The sequence below is a fragment of the Motacilla alba genome, chromosome 1A (assembly GCF_015832195.1).
Source record: "Motacilla alba alba isolate MOTALB_02 chromosome 1A, Motacilla_alba_V1.0_pri, whole genome shotgun sequence".
In the NCBI taxonomy this organism is placed as follows: Eukaryota; Metazoa; Chordata; class Aves; order Passeriformes; family Motacillidae; genus Motacilla; species Motacilla alba.
This window is the reverse complement of record NC_052031.1, coordinates 43278066-43298628: the sequence shown is the minus strand read 5'-3', so window position 1 is coordinate 43298628 and position 20563 is coordinate 43278066. Positions and strand designations below refer to the sequence as shown.

General features: G+C 41.4%; 1 protein-coding gene across 1 annotated transcript in view; it reads right to left on the bottom strand.

Moving 5' to 3' along the window:
• Positions 1-2182: 2182 nt before the first annotated feature.
• Positions 2183-20563, bottom strand: part of PLEKHG7 (pleckstrin homology and RhoGEF domain containing G7) — a 32348-nt gene continuing 13967 nt past the window's right edge. The window contains exons 8-16 of the mRNA XM_038155583.1: positions 18489-18584; positions 17100-17213; positions 15247-15421; positions 13681-13796; positions 12824-12917; positions 12302-12381; positions 10858-11017; positions 6847-6944; positions 2183-5358 (exon numbers count right to left, since the gene is read on the bottom strand). Coding sequence (XP_038011511.1) covers positions 5254-5358; positions 6847-6944; positions 10858-11017; positions 12302-12381; positions 12824-12917; positions 13681-13796; positions 15247-15421; positions 17100-17213; positions 18489-18584 — 1038 coding nt within the window. The 3' untranslated portion in view covers positions 2183-5253. The remainder of the gene's footprint in view (positions 5359-6846; positions 6945-10857; positions 11018-12301; positions 12382-12823; positions 12918-13680; positions 13797-15246; positions 15422-17099; positions 17214-18488; positions 18585-20563) is intronic.

The window sequence follows — 20563 nt, the reverse complement described above, 5'->3', positions numbered from 1 at the left end:
TGATTTTTCAGACTGCAGACACAGGAACAGAGGGGGAAACTAATAAAATGGCAGAAGAGACTGAGTCTTGGAACTGGAGGATGCATAGTTATGTGTTTTTACTGTTTCTAGCAATAGGCAGATTGCTCTGAGTCAGTCCCTGAGGAGTGGCCATTATAGAGGAAGAGGTGAAAATGATGGCAAAACCAGCACTCAAACCAGTAGGTTTGTGGGATCCTCAAGCAGCCTTTGATTACTACTCATTACTATGGCATCAGGAATGGGACAGTGAAGTTTTGGCTTTGTTCTTGAAACTGTCCCATCTGCAGGATACTCTATCCACATTCAGAATTGCTGCAAGAGGAGAATGTGAGAGACCAGCTGCTGCTTCATAGGCAGAGATAAGCTGCAGAAGGTTTTGTAAATGTGTAAAGGATGGTCTTACTAAGGGTGGGAAGACGTTGTTTTGACTTCCTGGAGACAACACCTCTCTTCCCAGTCAAAAACCCACAGTCCCTTGCATTTGTGCCCCACAAATGCCAAATCCTGCTTTTCCACTCTGGCCTCATGTCAGCACTACATCATACTGGAGACAGGTAGCATTGCAGAGGTCAGTGGCAGGCTTTTGATCTTAGCTGGCTCTGCTTCACTGTTATTTATTTCTTCTCCCCATGTACTCCCTAATGTAATCTTCCCCCTTCTGCAAAGGTTGAATGAAGAGGATAAAAGTAATGAGTCACAGTAGGAAAAGTTGCTGTCTGGAGATGAAGAGACAAAGGAATTTTCTGTTGCAGCTTCCAACAGAGGCAAGAGGTTTAGAGGGATATCATTTTTCATCTGGCTTCACTCTCTGGCACAAGAGTCCAAGACTGTAGGGTGAAATGTGGGGTTTTGCCTCTGTTTTTGGAAGTGTCAAGTAACCAAGTTGCCATGGAGTGTGGAGCACAAGGTACACAAGTACAATGAGTAGCTACTTTTGTTGGCTTTGGGACCATTAGGGTTTGTTTGCAAATCCTCACTGGAAAAGCTTTCTTATTAGTGAAGCAAGAAGGGATTTGGGAGCAGAAGCATGAAGTAACCTCTCTGTGTTTGTATTACATGAGCCAGAACAATTGAGCTTCTCATGCTAGATGTAAGAGAAGTGACGTTCATAAAGGAGCCTGGAAACCCAACTGCTTTTCTGGATTGTTAAGTGTGAGTTAACCATGGTGTGGAAACAAATGCTTGTTGCAAAACTTAAAAAAAATTATGGCCAGTACTCAGTGATGGAGAGAAAAATGCTGGAGCTGAAGTTCAAATAGAATCTAAACTATGCCAAGAAGAATAATGTCATGGTTTGAGCATGTAGAAACTGATAAATTACTCTTCCAGATACCACCTCTCCTGCTCTCATATTCTCAGAGAACTAGGAAACAACACTCATTTGCACTGTGCACTTTTTGCTGTCTAAGAGAATCTATAGTAAGTGGAATGGCATCATGTGCATTGCATGTGTTAGCTTAGTCATTGGACAGCAGGTTTATAATCAGCTGGATTTTTCACTGTATACATTTGGCCCTGAGGAGAACTGCACTCACAGTTCCTTTTACCAAAAACACAATCATCATCTGACAGCACATATAACAAAAACATTTTTAGTTACACGCATGTCTTAGTAGAACTTAATATTAAGATTATAAAGTGAAAAAAAAAATTATGTATTTTCAAGGATCTTGCCATTTGTCCGTTTCTTTGGTTTTGAAGTCTTGACCTCAGCATCCATTTTAGAATGAGTTTAAAACTATTTTCCAAACATAGCCTCTCCAAAAGGACTAATTGATGTACATTTCAAAACCAGCTATAATTGCATGTAAGTCCTGCCATTGAAATTTGGTTTTTGTGGTATTTTTTCTGTTTCTTTTTAAATGGACACTGAATAAAAAAGTTTGCATGTTTAGAGAGAGTATTAGACACCACTTAAGTTCCCAGTAATGAAGAGTGTAGGTACTAGGTTATGTAATAAACTCTGCCTATTATCTGTAGCTGTCCACATACTACACACTCACTATGCAGTGGATAGAGAAGTGTCTGTGCATTTAAAGGTTGATGAAGCCCTGCTACCCCTTTGGATCAATGTTGTAGGAAAGCAGGAGCCTGGAAGGCACATTTTCCAATTTTCCCTCCCCTTGTGGTTGAAATGGAACACTAAAACCAAATTTGTCTGTATTTTGTCCTTTTTTTTTTTTTTTTTTTTTTTTTGGGTAAAGAGGGCTGGGAAAGGATGTTCATTGTTATATGTCAACAGATTAGTGCTGGCAGGTCCAGGCAACTGCTGTTGGCTTTATGGCAAAGTCCTCCATTGTATCACACTGGAGCTTGATTCCTGGCATGACAGGGATGTTTGAAAGAACATCTCGCTGGGTTAGCAAATACCAGAACTTTTTATAGTAATATGTCCAAAATGCTGCTTGTATAGAAATAGTCACTTTTGTAAGAAAAGAAAAAAAGTCACAAAAAAAAGTCACCCCCCCCCCCCCCCCCCCATTTGATGCCATTACATAAGATTTAATTTAAGCTACCTCTCAATGTGAAATTCAAACATTAGGTAAGTTTAATAAGGTTTTCTCACGGTCATATTACATAGAAGTTATAGTGAATGCCAAAATTGCAAAAGTTTATCACCAAAAAGGAAGATAGTTAATTTTTTTTTACTGTGTTTTTGAAATAATCCAACAGTTTCAAGTTATTGTGAATTCTCTTAAATTCTTTTAACTTCTGTAGCTTCAACCTTGCAAACTCCAGCTGCTGGACAGGAAATAAATTATAACCACAAGCTTTCAAAATTGAGGTCTGCTGGGTAAAACCAATTTTGTATGGAGCTTTGTCATTTGGTTACAGATAGCCTCAGTCACCAAATGTACCATTCACTCAGTCGTGTTTTTTCTCTTCAGTACTTGAGATATGAACTGGATGAATGGTGTTCTGTAATGGATGAGTGCCACAAATTACATGGTCTCATTTGCCTCTTTTCTGATTTTTAATGATCAGTTTATTATTGCAGATGTGAATATTGTTCATACAGCTTAATTTCTGTATAATTGTATAAAATATAAATGGAAAAAAATATAAGTTTTTACTTGGTATTTAGAAGTAATGTATTATAAAAGACTTATGTTGCAGTTTTACTTACAGAGTACTGTACTTCTAAACTGGATCATACCATCTTGGTAGGTGTAGACAGATTTTTTGCATGAGTCTGTTTTGATTTTATTTCTTTTTAATTGAAATTTTATTCTCTTTTAAGTTCTGCTTTCAGTGTTTGTGTTTACTTGTGATCATGTAGTTGTGCCTTACATTGTGAAAGAATTTAGTCCAGTGTGCACTGTAATTCTTAAACTCTGTGATCTGCAAGGTGGCTGTAGATTTGAGTGGGAAGGTGACACCATGCATCATTGGGTTCTGTATAAACTATGATGAATTGTTGCTGAAATGTCATTTTTGTTTTCTAATATGTTAAAGGAATGACTATTAATGATAATAAAAAAAATTAGACCTTTCTAATAGACCAGGTTATATCATTCAAAACTACCTTGCCCTGTTTCAGACAGCAAAGCTACTTTGAAATGGTGGATATATAGTTTTACAAATGTAGATGAACTGTTCTTATACACATGTAAGAACAAGCTAAATGTTCCAGTTTCTTAGAGTTGCAGGGAGCTGCAGCAAAGGCTTTGACATTCCTGAGGACACAGTAATAATGACTGTTTTCAAATCTTGTCTTTTCACAGGTTAAATTCAGAGTAGTCTTTTCATTCCCAATAGCTGTACAAGGCTGCCGAGTATCCCACATTTGGTGAAAGTCCTTGTCACTGGCTGTGTTCTGACATCACAGTTGATGCAGCTGGACAATTGGCATAACTGGAAAACTCAAAAAGTAGCACTTGTTTTATTTGAGACCAATAAAGGTCTCACTTGTGAAATGGAAAGCTCTTTCAGGGCGGAACTGTGTTGCCGAGAGAAGCCAGATGGTTAATGTGGGAGATCAGTCCTGTGACTCTTGAATTATGGAGGCACAACCAAACAACCCATGTTTAGCTATTGAAGCAGGGTCTGTGTGTAGATGTGGAGAAAGATGGAGAAGAGAGTTCTCCTCTGGAAGGCAGTTTGAATTGCGAAGTCAATTTCTCCCTCAACTGCTTTCTGAGGTATCGTTCTCTTGACACCACAGAAGAGCCTATTGAGCTTGCATCTCCATGAAGACAAGCCTGTGTATAAATACTTCCTTCCCCTGGGCTGTCCTCCTTGGAGACATGCTGGCCAGGAATGACTGCTTGTCTGCTAAACTGAGTAGACCTGGCTAAAGGTTGTTTTGTTAAAAAGTATGCAAAGTGAAATACCTTCTCCCTTCTGCCAGCACACAAAGCACACACCTTAGTCTGTCAGGTGTGACTCCTCTGGACTTGAAAAATCTTTGTCCTGTCAGCACTGGTTTCAGAATGCTGTGAGGTTCTGGTGAGCCCTCGGTGTGACGCAGTGTGCAGCTGAGCATGGGATCCAGGAGACGGAGCACAGCTGTGTCAGCCAAGGCATTGGCAGCTTGTGTGATGCCCTGGTGCAGATCTGTCTGCACTCTGTTCTGCCCTCCTGCTTCACACATTCACCACTTGGCATGGAGCCTGATGGCTGTTCCTTTCCCAGGAAGGAAAAACTTGCCCATGATTGACACAGGGGAAGAGCAGGAATTTGTGTATCACAGTGGCCAGGCTGTATCTGGAGAGCACTGGACCAGGTAAGTGCATACATATGTATACATATACACATAATGTTAGTGCAAAAAACATCTTGGGATATTATAGGTTACTGGGTAGAGACACATAAATATCAGAAGCTATGGCTACACAATTCTAATGTAATGAAATTTATTAATACAGTTTGAATGATTTACTAATCTTTCTAAACTTCTCTGGGGAATGAGTTGTCCTTCCCAACATAAGGGTTTTTCCCCTGTCATGCTTTCTAGGAAATGACAAGCTCTATTAAAGATTCCTTGGGTGGCAAGAACGTTCCCTAGGTGAAGCAAAGGAGCATCTAGGAGTGATACATTTGCTGCATGGCTCATTCTCCTCCTCCAATTTATTCCTAAAATGTGGTCAGTGTGTGTGGTCTATGTGCCATATTTTTGCCAAGTCAGAAATCTGTTAGCTTCAGAGACCTAAGGCATTATATTTACATTATAAAATAACTATATTATCACTGCAATAGTCTTCCACTGGCTGCGTCGCTGCAATGCTGACGTTATTCAGAGGATTCATCAGGGGAGCAGAAAGCAGTGCTTTTCTTGGTTTCATGTTGTGTGGTGTAATTGGAGATTGCTGTTTCTATCTGTGACATCCATGCTTTCTGTAACAAGAAAAAATATGTGTAAACCAAGACAACCTAAAAAAATTCCCAGTAAGTTAGATGCATAAACATCCAGAGCCTTTAGTTTTATTTAGCCTCTCTTCAGGCTTGTGCTCATCATTGTTGAAGGAAACAAGAATTATCCTACAGCTGAGACTCTCCCAGTTGTTCAGGCCACTACATGCTGATGGAATCTGTGTCTGGGGCCAGGGATTTCCAGCAAATGTTTCCATTTTTGGTTGGAAGGTAGGATTTTAATGCTCTGTATGTAACGGTGAAGTTTGTTGCAGGCTATTTCACCCCTTTCTGAGTGATGTTTATTCATTAGCTTAATGCTGTCCCTGCAGTTTGGGTTCCTCATTTTTCTGATTAAGACAGCTCCAGTCCTACCAGCATCACAAGTTCTGTCTCCCTCCAAGATCTGCCATGTGCTGCCAACTGAATTTCAGTTTCTGTTATCATGCTGACAGCATTAAGGTCTATGTTTGCTGTCATTCAGGTATGAGGACAGGGAGTGATGGAGATAATTTCAAATGTATAACTTCCTTCTCTCTGCTAGTCCAGACAGTATGGTGACAGAAGTTGAGTTGTCTCTGATTTGTTATGATTAGACATTGGACTAACCCTAAGAGGATTCATCCTTTGGACTAAAACCTTTTGGGCCTTTCAACCCAAACTATTCTATGATTCTAGGACATTGAGAAGATGGTAGCCCTGCTATGAAGGCAGTTTTGGGAAAGGTAGGTCATGTTTCCGTAACAGGAAAAAGTAATGACTTCCTGAGTGGATGGCTATTCCAATGGAAAGAATTCACACTGTGTTTCTCTTGGAAAGATGTCTACCACCATTTACTTGTAAGAGTTAGTATTTGTGGTGATCAAATTTCTGTGCATTAGGTATTAGAGTGGGAAATTCAACTTACATGTGAAAGCAAAATACTGCGAAGTGCCTGACACACTTTCAGATGTTATACACACTGCTGTTACTAGAAATGTGACATGGTGTGAAAATGAGGGGTAAATTTATGTAACAGTGGAATTAATCATACCATCTGTTCAGTCTGAAATTGCAAAATGCATGTTTTGAATAGATGAGCATGAGACAGTTTTCTGATCTGAGTACTACTGCATGTGAGTTGGGTGTAGGGGGTGTTTAGGTGTTGGCTGCTCTGGAGGGGCTGACCATCTTCTGTGACACAGGAAATTGATTTTTTTTTTTTTTTTGCAATCAGAATTGATAACGTTTTTCAACAAGAATATGACCTGCTAACCACCCTGATAGAAAACTGGAACATGTTCAGCAGTGAAAATTCTCTAACAAATATGTGAGCCAGAGCGCTGGGGTGTTATTTTGTTTTGTTTTAGTTTTGGTCAAGTGTCACAACTGTAAGAGATTCTTATCACAGCATGACCACTTTTAGGCTGCTACCCTCCTTTAGGGAAAGCATAGTTGTGTAATTAGAGAAGAAAAAAAATATTTGTTACCTACCTTGGCAGTCTCTGTCTGAGCTTGTAGCAAGAAGACTGCTATGCACTGCCCATACCTGTTCTGATGCTGAATTAGAAAAGCATTTCGCAGGCTGAAGACTGGGGAAAATGTAAAAAAGTGATGTAAATGCACCTCATACAACTGTCAGTCCAATTTTATATCACATTGATTATGATAAAAGAAATTATATATGTAAGCATGTTTTCTGATTTCTAAAAAGCCAGTTGCACCCTCATAGGGTGAGTTAATTTTGTTGTGTAGGAAGCTTTTTTATTTCAAAACTTTATTTCTACTTGCATTTGTTTTATTTTAATTGCTTCATCGTGGTGCAGCTAAGGTGCTTTTGAGTCTACCTGAGGATCATTAAGAAATATTCCCTTCAAAGTGGCTGAAATCATAACTGAAATTAGAGAAAAACAAATATCAAAAATTAAAAAGAGAGGTCCCATTTTATTTAAGTAAGTCTGTATGATGGCTGGCACATGGGGAAGTGGCTGCACTCAGGCTAGTGCTGGCTTTGGGTTCTCCCTGGGCATGTGCCTGAGCTGGTGCTCCTGGGGATGCCCTGGTTGGCTATCAGCAGCCAGGCATGTTGCCTCTGTTTCCTGCCAGACTTTTGTTCCTGAAGGTGACTCTGAGCATCATGTAGTGCAAGGGGACAAAGTGACACCAATGTCATACATCTGGAATAAAGGAGGAGCCTAAGTCGGCTAGTGAATTTCTAATCAGAAAATATGTTGCTGCTTACAACATTCAGATCTGGGTTCCTACTATTGTGTTTACATGTAAAGTTATATCTCTTGTACAAGGTCATGGTGTTTGCAGATAGTTCTGCTTTTAGGGTACCTTCCTGGTGTTAGGAACACACCATTTTATCTTCTATCCCTTCACTAATGCATAGAAGGCTTTGGACAAGAATTATCAGCCTCCTGCCTGCAGCCAAAAGGATATTTGTAGGATATTGCAACATATATTTTTTTTCTAGTACTTGCATTGAGCTTTGCTTATTTTCAAAGTGCTGTCAACCCTCAGCAAACTAACAGAAGCAAAAGTACTTGCTAGATCAAAAATCAGGATTTCATTTTTGATTAATGTGATGGATCACATGACCTTTCTGAGAACATGCTAACTAATCTTTTAGTGCCACCAGTAATAAAAGTCTCTTTGAGGGTGCAGATATATTGGCAACATTCCCCAAGGTCACACATTCCAGACAATATTAAATATTTTTCTTCCTCCTGCAATGGGACATTTTCTGTTGACGTTGGAATGTTTGCTTGTTGTTTTACACAGAATGGTGGGAATCTGAACTGCAATCTCCCTATAGTAATTTTTCTCACTGTTTTTATTGTACCTCACCCCAAGGGGTCCTGTCTTAGGATGGGGCTTCCAAGGTGTTAAGAGAGTACAAGTGAGTAACTGAGACTCTGATGCCTACAGCTGTAATAAAGCTGGTAAGAATATATGGGAGAGAAGTCAAGCAATGGGGCCAAGGGTGCAGGGAAGGGTCATAACCAGTGGACAGGGCCTAGGCTGGAATGCAAAAGGCAGCTTTTTCTATTCTAATGGTTGCAGCTGTATCACAGAGGTAGAAAGACTCTGGTTAGGAATCTATGGGAAATGCTGGCTTGGGAAAAAAAAAATCCAAAAAATATTATTTCCATCTCCATTATGTTTTTTATGGCCAATCTATTAGGTGCAAACTGGAGGGTGGCTGCACTGCCTTCTCCAGCATCCAGGAGCTGTTGGCCTTGCATTTGCATTCAGCCTGGGCTTACATGGGATATGGGGCTGCCCTCCCCTCCACCCTGCAGGCAAGAGGTGGCTGACACATTTGTCCCATTTCTGCTGGTTTGGTAGGGGAACTAATTAGGCAGGCAGACAGTGCCTGAAACAGGTTTTAAAAAAAAGGTTATTCTTTGTGTTCATCCCCTTATCTTGTCTTTAGTAATTTGCCTTTTATTGCCTACCTTTATATCCTCTCAGCATTGATGCTGAATGCTGAATAGTCTGGGTGAATGTATTTCAAAGTTATCGTAAATTTTACAGACTCTAGGTTTATTTTTCTTATCTGCTGCTTTCTCACAGAGCCCTTTTACTCCCTAAGCTTTTCCTCTCAGTCTTTAGGATTAGGACAGCCCTGGAGCTCAGAGATTTGTATTTCTTTTCATTCTCTTTGATATAGGAGGCGCCTGTGATCTTGGCAGTGTTAGACTGAATCAATGAATCCTTAAGGCTGGAAAAGACCTCCAAAATCATTGAGTCCAACCTTTGACTGAACAACACCATGTCAGCTAGACCACAGCTCCAAGTGCCTCCTCCAGTCATTTTTGGAGCACTTCCAGGGGTGCTGACTCCACCACCTCCCTGGGCAGCCTGTTCCAATCCTTAACCACCCTTTCTGTGAAAAAATTCTGGTGTCCATCCTGAACCTCTCCTGGTGCAGCTTAAGGCCATTTCCTTTTGTGCCACTGCTGCTTGCCTGGGAGTAGAGGCTGCCTCCCCCCTGGCTACAGCCTCTTTTCAGGTGGTTGTAGGGAGTGATGATGTCACCCCTTTTCTCCAGGCTAAACATCCCCAGATTCCTCAGCCACTCCTTTTAGGACTTACTCTTGAGACCCTTCCTAAGCTTCACTGCTTCTCTCTGGACACACTCCGGATTTTCAATGTACTTTTTGTAGAGAGTGGCCCGGAACTGGACACAGAATTTGAGGTGTGGTCTTGCCGGTGCCAAACACAGATCTCTTCCCTAGTCCTGCTGGCCACATTATTGCTCATACAGGCCAGGATGCCATTGGGCTGCTTGGCCACCTGGGCACATGCTGGCTCACGATCAGCTGGCTGTCAACCAGCACCCTCAGGTCCTTTTTCTCTGGGGTGCTTTCCAGCCGCTCTTCCCCAGGCTCATGGTGCTGCATGGTGGTGTTGTGACTGAAGTGCAGCACACAGCACTTCATCTTATGCAGTTGGCCTCAGCCCATCGATGCAGCCTGTCTAGATCCCTCTGCTGAGCCTTCCTACCTCCCACTGGATCAACACTCCCACCCAAATTAATGCCATCTGTGGCTTAAGGCTTCCCTCTCTCCCCTCATCCAGGTCTTTTGTGAAGGACCAGCACCAATACTGAGCCCTGGGGAACATCACTAGTGGCTGGCCACCAACTGGATGTGGCACCGTTCACCACCAAGGTGAGGTGTGTGGGAGCCTGCTGCGTCGCAGGCTCAGACCAAGGGGAGGCCTGACGTTTCATGCCTGCTCCCTGACCCAAAATCTGATTTTGGTGACTTCAGGAACCTTGTTTCGGCAGGGTAAGGCTGGTCACTCTCTGTGGCCATCAGCCCTCCTTCACTTCACACCCAACTTCACAGCAGCAGGGATAGGAGGAGTATTCCCCAGTGATGCATTTGGATGTCTGAGAGTGAGGAAGCATTGATGTGTGCTGGGTGATTTCCATCCTCTCAAGAGCTGGTGGAGATGTGAGTAGGAGCAGTAGGAGGTAAATCTCCTCTCCAGCATCCTTGAGAATGGCTGCTGTGGGTGTGGGAGGATACCCAGGAGAACAATGTAGTGGTGCAGCTGAAAAAATGCTGCATAACTAGTATGGAACTGAAAATATTCTTGGGGTGAACTGAAAGATGCCTGGGGTTTGAGAGAGCGTATTAAGACAGTTAGACAAGGGAACACTTGGCTTGTGAGAAAGAAATCATTGGAGTCTGGATACCTCCTTCGGGGTGAATGGATAGTATGTGACAGTCACTGGTGTGCGTGTGAGTCACTGCTGGCAGCAGGGGGCTGCGGGCTGTGAAGTCTGAGGCAGCAGCTCATGCCTCCCAGCAGGAGCAGAGCTGTGAAGCCAGGCAAGGGCTGAGGCACCAGTGTTTGCACTCCAGGCGTCTGGGGGTGGTTTGTGGGCAAACAGCAGCTTGTCCTTATGCTGCCACACACACAGTGCATTGACGTGGTGTTTACGAAGGCATTCATAACAGGCATGGTGTGCATGCAGGCACATACCTGTAACTTGGACGGGTTCAACATTTTTCAGTATGAGTCTGTCTAGTGGGATGGGCTGGTCTAGGACTGTGCAAAATCCCCCCTCTCTTATGAAGGACTGCAGCTCAGGAGTGAGGGAAGGACAGACGGGGATTAAGCTGGTGTCTGAGCCTCCATGTTTCTGGGAATAGAAAATGAAGCTGGTTAGCAGGTTGTCTGCCATCTGCTCATGAGGTGTAGGCACTAAACAACTCTAAATGATGTACTTTCTCATATCATACACAGAGAGATTTGCCTGAGGATTCTTAGAAAAAACTGACTGGTACCTGGAGATCTCCTGCAAGCTTACACTTTGTAGTTACAGCTACAAAAGAAACACAATACAAGTCCACAAGCAGAAGACAGTCATAGGCATTCTGAAAGTATTTCCCCCCTTTCCCCCCTTATTTTAATAGCAGGTTTTTTTTCTCCTTTCCTTGTGGGTAAGTTTCCTTATCTCCCCTCATGCATGTGCATAAGACAGAATTCCTGGAGCTCCAGATAAGTTGCAGTCCTTCAGAGAAGGTTCAACAACAAATGTCCCTGGTACAACTCTCAAAGAGATTTGCCTGTGGATACCAGGTCCCTTGAATTTCTGCTTTCTTCACCAACCCCATTGCTAAGGGATGGTGCTGTGAGTCTAAAACCTCTCACTGCATGCTTTCTTCATCTCCTTTCTCTCTAAAGCAGAACACCTGCTTCTTAAAAAAAAAAAAAAAAACAAAAACAAAACAAAAACCTAGGAGGTTATCACAGGTTCATTTAGACTCCATTTACGTCAGTTTCATAAGCTTAATTAGCTAAATGCACTCCTGCACTGAAGCTTTAGGAACTTCAGGTCATCTAGTTCTTCTGTTGCTGTCTAAATACAGATATTTATCGTCTATAGAACTCTATAGAATCATTCATCAAGAAATGTTTTCTTAAAAGGAGTCATTATGTCTCAATTTTAAACTTGGGGAAATCAAGGCAAAGAGAGGACAATAAGCCATATAGCCAATCTTCCATAATTTTTGCCTTTCCCTGTTTTTTTTTCCTTTTTTATTTTTTTCTTCTTTCCATTAGTTCTGATATCTCTGGGATAAAAAATTCTCAGATTGCAGAGACTGTTAGAAAAAGTCTTACATTCCTGAAACTTTTCTGAGCCTTAGGAGTCCAGCACATCAGAACAACATCAGGAAGATATTAAGGTCTTGTAATGTAAATTCTGCCAGTAATAGTGTTCCTACCATACTGAGCCAAGAAGCAGGCTTTTGAATCAGTGTTATGCTTTGCTAGTCACATAAGGAAGTATCAGCTGTTCTTCATGCTGATTAGTCATCTTGTATTTTTATAATTAGATCAATCTTCCAAAGAACATTCAAAAGCCATCCAAAAGTTAAAAAATGTAACAACTGCAACCATGTATATCTCTAGACATTATTACCTTTTTGTTACGTTTAATTTTGGTAATTAGCAGGAAATCATCAAATAAAAAGAGGTAGACATCAAGGAGTCTTGTGCTTTCTGAGAAGGAAAACAAAAAAAATCAGTTTTATGGTGTGATTATTTTAAGGAATTGCTACTTCTAAGATGAGGCACATCTATGAATCACTGCACCTTACAGAATGCTTTTAACAAAGAAGCCTTGTTTCCAGTATGGTTCACAACTACTTCTCCTCCAGTCTGCATTCTCAAGTCATATATCTCAGTCATTTTGGCTACTAAATTTGTACCTTGTAGCAGCTACCTCATGATAAGACAACTACTTGCTTGCCTGGGAAAAGGACAATAAACAATCATAGAGACTATCATCCTATTGGCAGTTTGGCTGTATCTGAGTCTCTCAGTTGCTTTCTCCTTCCTGCACCTGTCCAAAAGCTGTTGCAGAGGTTCATTCTAGACCTGCCATAACAGTGTATAATTCTGTTAAGCTATCTCTGGACACCAGGAGATTCAGGGACTGTACCTGCTAGCATCAGCTTCCCTTCATGAAGGAGAAGTCTGTTCGCTGAAGACAAAATGTTTTCACTGCTGTTTTCTCTTAAGTTTTGCTTCAAACACTTGACCCAAAAAATGAGAGAGAGAAAGAATGGGGGAATCATACATAATGGATGATGAAAACAGGGAAGCAACCAGCAGCTAAACAAGGTGATCATTTTTGTGTTCTTACCTCAGGCTAAGTACATCACACAGCTGATAACTGAGCATGCCTATGTTTTTTTTCAGCAGTGCTATTGCTTAAATGTGTTTATGCTTTTGAAATGTTAAGCTGGGTTTTACTTTTCCAAATTGAGTTTAATGGTGTTTGCAGCCCTGTATGTGAACAGACATAATCCTTGAGATGGGACCCACTTGATGGTGTTACCATAGTGCTGCTTAAAGTCTGTCTGGGTAACAGGGTAGCTACAGCAAAAATGTGCACACCCAGGTATGCTGTGTAATTTTTTGTAATGCATTTTTAAGTGTAAATGGAAAGTTCTTCGAGAAGTGAAAGAGGCAAATAATTTCTACTTTACTGAATGCTGGTAATACTTACATCTATCCCATTTCCTTCTGTCCCCTAAAAGCAAATATGGTAGAGTCCCCCTGGACTGTATTGTTGCCCTCCCATGGATGCTGAGAGCAACCCATGGTGCCATCCAAGGCACTGTGTGTGTTCAGCTACAGCACTTGCAGTGCCCAGGCTGCAGCTGCTCCTGTTAGAGCAGAGCCATCCCCACTAGCTGGAATACAGACAAACAGCCAACTTTAGACCACACTATGAAGACAGATAGGAAAATAAACCCTCCTCTAGGGAAAAAAAGTCCTTTAAAATCTGCTTACCTCTGGGACAAAGAACCTTTTGTCACGATCCCAGACCTGAGGCCAAATTATGACCTCTTGCAGCTGCCTGAACTTCTGAAAGTTGGCCAACCACTTGACTTTGCCTTCCAGATCCCCTGAAATGCGTGAAACACCAGTTACTGCCAGGGCTGGCAAAAGCAGTCCTGTTTCTAGAAGATGCTGAATACCAATTTTCTCCAGTGAAAGCTGAAGTGCCTCACATATGAGGCCCCAGATGAAATCTTGATCTCATTGTAAAAAATGCCTAAACTCTACTTAGATCAGCAGGGACAGAGTTTCAATTCATGCGTTCAAAGATGCTTAAATTCACTGTTAAATGAAAAGGTTGTGTTTACTAATCTGTCTGGGGAACAGGAAATAATATAAAATAATATAAATAATATAAATAATATTATATAAAATTATATATAAATATTATATAAAATAATATAAAACTCAATTAAACTCTTAAAAATATCTTCAAAAAGAGTCCTGTCATTCTAAACTGTCTGGTATAGTGAGAGAAAAATAATTGTCATTATATAGAGCCTGATAGAAAGACTGTTGAAATTAATGAGAATTAATTTCAGAGGAAGTGTTGCCAGAAGTCATTGAGGTGGGGGTCCCTCAAAATGTGACAAATGAGGACTGTGTCTTTGCTGATTCAAGGCCATTATGGGGAAAGCTTTAATGGACCTGCAACTGAAATTTCAAGTGTTTGGCTGGAGTGATATTGCAGATAATGGTTTCAGACACATACCTCCCCACCAGAAGTGGAGTGCTTGGACTACAACTGTTCTTTATGTTACTGGTTCACTGATCAAAAAATGAAGGCAGATCTTTGTCAGGTGACTGTGAGTAAAGAGGGGTCACCCTCCTATGTTTGGTTTCCTTCATTCAGAGGTGTCTAATTTCTGGAAGGTCTTATTTATTCTGGCAGTAATACTCTCCGGGCATCCCATGGTCTTTTGGGGCCACACCTAAAACTGCTGTCCTTATATATGTTAAATATATAAATATTATATATATTTTAAAAAATCAGGGAAAAATTAATATGTGGACCAGCCTCTTGTTTTATGCAATAGCTAGAGAAAATCTGTAGCTGGAACAACTTTACATAGTAGGGCCCTGTCATTAGTGAAAGGTCATGGGAATAATACTCCCCTTGTGAATGCAGATTTATCCTATTAAGATCAGCCCTAAAAAAAATCCTCCTTAGACATAATTCCATCTGAAAAACTTATTTGTTTGAGATCTTTCTTGATATAGTCCAATTTGAGATCTGCTTTTAATTTTTTGCCTGTCACTGCAGATGATTCTAAGAAAACACAAGTGACTCACTGATTTGGGAGTCCTATGACATTGCTCAGAGAGGCTTTGACAGCACAAGGTGGCCCAAATCATTCCCTAAGGAATGAGGGTCAGGATTGTAGGGAGGAACACACATCCTTGTTGCTTTTCTGTGGAGACACTTCACCAATTCACACTTCAAAAGACATGCACAAAATAGCTATGTAACTTTCTAATTTGTAACTGCACACTTGACCTTTAACCTTTGCTACTTACTTATAGACTTTTCCACCTTCTCTTTAAGTGACTGGATAAAACTTTTCTCTCTTTCATCAGTGCTTCTCTTCCAGATGTTGTTGAGGAGGAGGGGATACCGCGTCAGTCGATGCAGAGGAGCAACCAGCAGCTCTGGCAGGTGCAACCTCTTGCACTGTTCATTTTGTTCACACCACTGCTGAAGACAAAGAAAATGTGCCTTAGGCTTCAGCTTCCTTCTGGCTAGGAGGTAGCAAACAGTTTTCTGCATCATTAGCTGACTGTAATGAGACAGGGACTAATGAAAGATGAGTTTCTCATCAGTGAGAACAAGGGCAGTATAAAGTCTCTTGTCACAGTTTAACCCAGCAAGTATTTATACCACAGAGCCACTCATTCACTCTTCACTCCCTCCTGTGGGATGGGGAAGAGAAATGGGAAATAAAAAATAAAGTTTGTAGTTTGAGATAAAGGCAGTTTAATAGAGTAGAAGGAGAAGGGGGAAAAAAAATAACAGAATATACAAAACAAGTGGTGCACAATGCTCACCACCCACTGGTCCATGCCCAGCCAGTCCCAGAGCAGAGGCCCCTCCAGCCAGCTTTCTCTCTAGTTTATATACTGAGCATGACACCATATGGTATGGAATACCCCTGGGGTCAGTTGGGGTCACCTGTTGTGGCTGTGTCCCCTCCCAACTGCTTGTGCCCACCAGACTCCTTGCTGGCGGTGGTGAGAGACAGGAAAGTCCTTGATTTAATGCGAACTGCCGAGCAACAAGTAAACATCAGTGTGTTATCAAGATTACTCTCATCTTAAATGCAAACCACAACACTATACCAGCTACTAGGAACAAAATTAACAGTGTCCCAGCCAAGCCAAGGACAGCTCTCTACAGGGGGAATTGCATTGCCCCTCCAGATTCACGTTCTGCATTGCTGCTTACCATTCCATTGCTGCTTACCATTCCAGATGCTGTGGCCATATCCAGTAGGGCTGGTATTTATCTGCAGTTTTAATTTTCTCAGGTCTTCCTGAGAAAATTAAGCTGAGTTAGGTTTGAAAGCCACCTTATATTTTGGGGTCACTGCCACTTGCCACTGGGGAACATTTTTCTTAGGTGTGAGTGTATGAAATCTTCGTCAGGGAGCGAGCAATGTGAAACTCCAAGGCCCAAGCTGCAAAGCTTGCCTGCCACAAAAAGATGTCCTTCCAGTTTTGGGCTGCCTGTGAGGAAAGCCCACTACTTAAGGTTTCTCTTTCTAAACCTGTAATGGTGAAGATTAATCTTAAGTATTTCCAGGACACACTGGTCTGCTAGTGATGTCAGAAAGAGCAGAGCCTGAGATCCCCACCACTGCACTGCTGGTGTCAGCAAAGACAAAACCTGCTGTAGTGCTGCAACTTGATAAAGAGTGCAGTGATTGCTCTTTCCAGCCTTAGAGGGAGGTAAATTCTCCCTTACTGGTAGTGTTTTGATGCCAAAGTAAGACATTTGAAATTGATTTTTGTGTTGGTTTTTTTTTTTTTCCTGTAATCATTTCACTTTGTTAAGGTGGAGGTGACTGAGTCAAGAGATTATGTGCAAAGTAAAAGAAAGGGGCTGGTAGTTTGTATTTGCTGCCTGCAAAAAGGTAGCCCATCTCTTCCCCCCTTATCTGTCCTAAATTACAGGTTGGGACTTTCACACATGCAGGTGAACATACACTCAGAAGGGTGACTTCCAGTCTGTGACAGGCTCTGCAGTTAAAAAATCTATGTGAAATGCTGTCTACACAGTTCTGCTTCTAATGAGCATTCCTAGTTTGCTGTTAAAATCCTGTCATAAGGTAGGAAGGCTGAAGATGACAACAGCAATAACAATATCACTTTACCTTCAGATAGATGCCAAAATCTTCTCTCTGCCTCAGTTTTTCTAAGTAGAAGACAGCAGAGGTATAATTAAGGCAATAAATCTGGTGTGTCTGGCAGAGGTCACCCTGGAAAAACTGCAGAAAAGGTTTGGCAATTTTTCAATTAAAAGAAGTATCATGACAAAAGGAGAAACAAGAGTTTTGGGTTTGTAATGTGCATTTTATATGAGATTTCCTTATATCTAGGAAAATGGGAAAAGAGGGAATTAAAAAAGTAAAGAGCAGTTTAAACAGCAATAAAACTGTAAAGTAGTAAAAATACCACAGCAATTCTTCATAATGCATGGGAGTAGAGTTTTAACAGATCTGCAGAGGTGTGACACAATCTTAGACTTTGTTCTCATTAGAAATGAATGATGTGAAATTCATATGGAAGTTGAAGAGGAAACCCACTGTTTCTGAAACAGCTTTGATGACTTGATGTAGCATGATATCTTATATCTGAGTATGCTCCTAGAAATAACAGGATAGCCTCATTTACGTTGGAGATGTTGAATGTCATGCATGATAAAATGCAGCCTTGTCTGGGATTTTGTCTACACAAACATTATCAATAGGAATGCCTGAAGTCAGAGCTCACAGGGGCAAGAAACCAAGCTCTAGCCTGAATTTCTCTGTTTAAAATCTTAACACTGAGGTAGGGTCTTCTGGTGTTTCTCAGAAGTTTTCTAATGGCTTCTACTGCAAGGGAAGGTTCTGGTCAATCAGTAGATTTTCTATCCTCAGTAATATTTCGAACTTTACATTGGGAAGTTGAGCAGGAATTAGAGCTCCTGCAGACTGCTGTTCAGACAACTGCCTTGTTTACCCCACAGACTGACCAAGAGGGTTGCAGGGTAGGCAGGGCTTGGCAGTGGCAGGACAGCTGTGGCTGCAGCTCTCTCTTGCTTAACAGACACAGGCCAAAGTGTAATTTCAGTTCCAATGAGCTCTTAATTAAGCAGTTGCAAACACTTGTGGGTTTATGGAGTAAAGGAGGATTGGTGTGAAGGAGTGGAAGGAGGCAGTGATGGGGCTGGGGTCTGGTTTCAGGGAAACATCTTCCACAGAGTGGGAGGCTTGCCTCTGCCAGTGGAAAATTCTCCTCGGAGTCTGGGCTGCTGTTCCCCAGGGAAGGAAAACCTTTCCACACTTGATTCCACATACAGAGCACCTTTCCATGACTGCTTCAAACATGCCACTGAATAGAAATAAAAACATCCTTTTGATAGGAGCAACCTGAGGCTGAGACCAAACTGCCTGTGACAGATGGCATGAACTTGACTGACCTGATTGCTCTGGAGCACCTGTGTGCCCTGGTAAATGGTCTGTTGCTTGTGTTAAAAGCAAGAATACTTCTTATTATGTTACCGTTCTGAGTACGGAGCTGAAATCCATTGGAGAGTCTGACTCACTGACGTGCTTCTTCACCGTTTCAAAAAACATTTTCAGAAAACTGAGACTTATCTAAGTAAGGGAAAAAAAAAAAAGATAAATTAGCATGAGTGATCTGAAGTTAAGATTAAAGCAGCTTCATTTTCCATCCCTGGCCTCTCAAAAGGCTCCAAGTGTAATAGGTGCCTATAGCTATCTCTACCATTGCCAGAATTGTCTTCAGAATTATGCCCAGAATGCTTTAACTAGTCAGAAGCTAAGAAAAATCTGTACAAATACCCACTTATGTTGTGATAATGCCTGATGAGAAAAGCTTTGAAACAAGATTACTTAGTCCATTAAACTTAGGGTAGCCGCTGACCGAGCTGTGACAGTTAAGGAAGCCTTCATGGTCTGTAAGGAAGACACCATCTTTCATGGTTTGAGTTTGTTTCATACAATTGAAGGTGAAGGAAGTATCTATAAAATACTACAAAAAATCACATATTCCCCATAAGTCCCCATGTTTATACTGAATTCAAAATGCCTACCTTATCAGTCAGATGGGGCTGCAAGCCTGCTCCTAAGCCCACACTCTCATCCTGAACACACAAATTTCCCTATTCACACTATTTTCATACAAATTCATGACTGGGCTGAGTTGTTGGCCAAATGTTAGGCCAGAAGGGCACATCAATCTGCTGTGACACTGCTACAGAGTGTAGTAGCTGCAGACTGCTTTGTTTGGTGTATTTATGGGGGCAAGGATGTTTACAGGATGATGCTCATTCTTTAATTTTGACCTTTACAATTTTACAGCATACATTTTTTCATGGATTTAGCCTGCTGTCAAGAGGATATGCATACTATAAAATGTATGAAAAAGGCACCAAAGGCATTGACAGTAGCTTCTTTCTCCTACATTTAATCTCCATTTAAAGTATGCATAACAGATGATCATTTATTATCCTCATCAATGAGGACAACAAAATTAGAAATTAAAGCAAGAAATTTTTTAAGATAATTCTCTCAAGACATGATCAAGCTCCAGCCAAGCTCAAAGCTAACTGAAACACAGTGATATATCCGACTCTCTTCTCTGAACTAGAACAAGGCAATCAACAACCACACATCTGCTGAACTCCAGCAGTTATCTGCATGTACAGTCTTAATCCACAATGAGCCAAAGGTGAAACCTGTCGGCCAAAGATCTTTTTCCTTGTATCTCCAAACCTACTGGTTGGTCATTCAGCAGCTCACCAGGTGTGAGGTTTGTGACTGAGCAGCAGTGCCTTGCTCATGTGTTTGAGTTCTGGCTAATTGTCCCTGCTTTGAAGACCTTTCCCAATTTTCTTGTTTTGGCTAGGAAGGGAGAAATTCAGTATTAAGGCGAGGGAATTACAGTAAGGGAAATAAATGGAACCCAGCAGCTGGTTTAGGGCATGTGATATGATTGTGAGTAGTTTTACAATTAAGGCAGCTGCAGAGTTCTTTCCAAAACTCTCTTTCCAATGAAGGGTGAGTGTCCTGTAAAAGGGCCCTCAAGCTAGGAAAAATTGTTTTGTTTCCAAAGTAATGTAAAAGCTATTTTTGACTTAGGGGTTTTTAACTTTCAGGAGCTGAAAATGGTCTCCCAGCAACTGGCCAAAAGCAGCAAAGAGCTGGAGCACATCACAGCCAAGCCTTGTGGCCTCCCTTCCCCTGGACAGTGCAGAGTAAGTAGCACATGAGCACAGAGCATCCAGTCTCTGTGGGAGAGATCCTTACACACATGCCAAGGGAAACCTCAGCTGGAGAGAGGGGATCAGCATTTTGTTTTAACTTGCTCTTTTGGAGTGGCATAATAGACAGCAAAGTCTTTGTGCCCATCTGCTTGTGAAAGGGGACTTGTTATGTAGTTATTTTGCCATGCTTTCTGTCTTGGTGTAAGTATTGGGTGCTAGTTTCTCTTCATCTCTTTTAAAAGGTCACTGCTTATGAGAATTAGTCTCAAACTTGTGTTTACTTCAGGAACAACTGCCAAGTGAGCTCTCCCCCGTGTTTAAAATGCCATCTATCTTTGGCTAGAGATA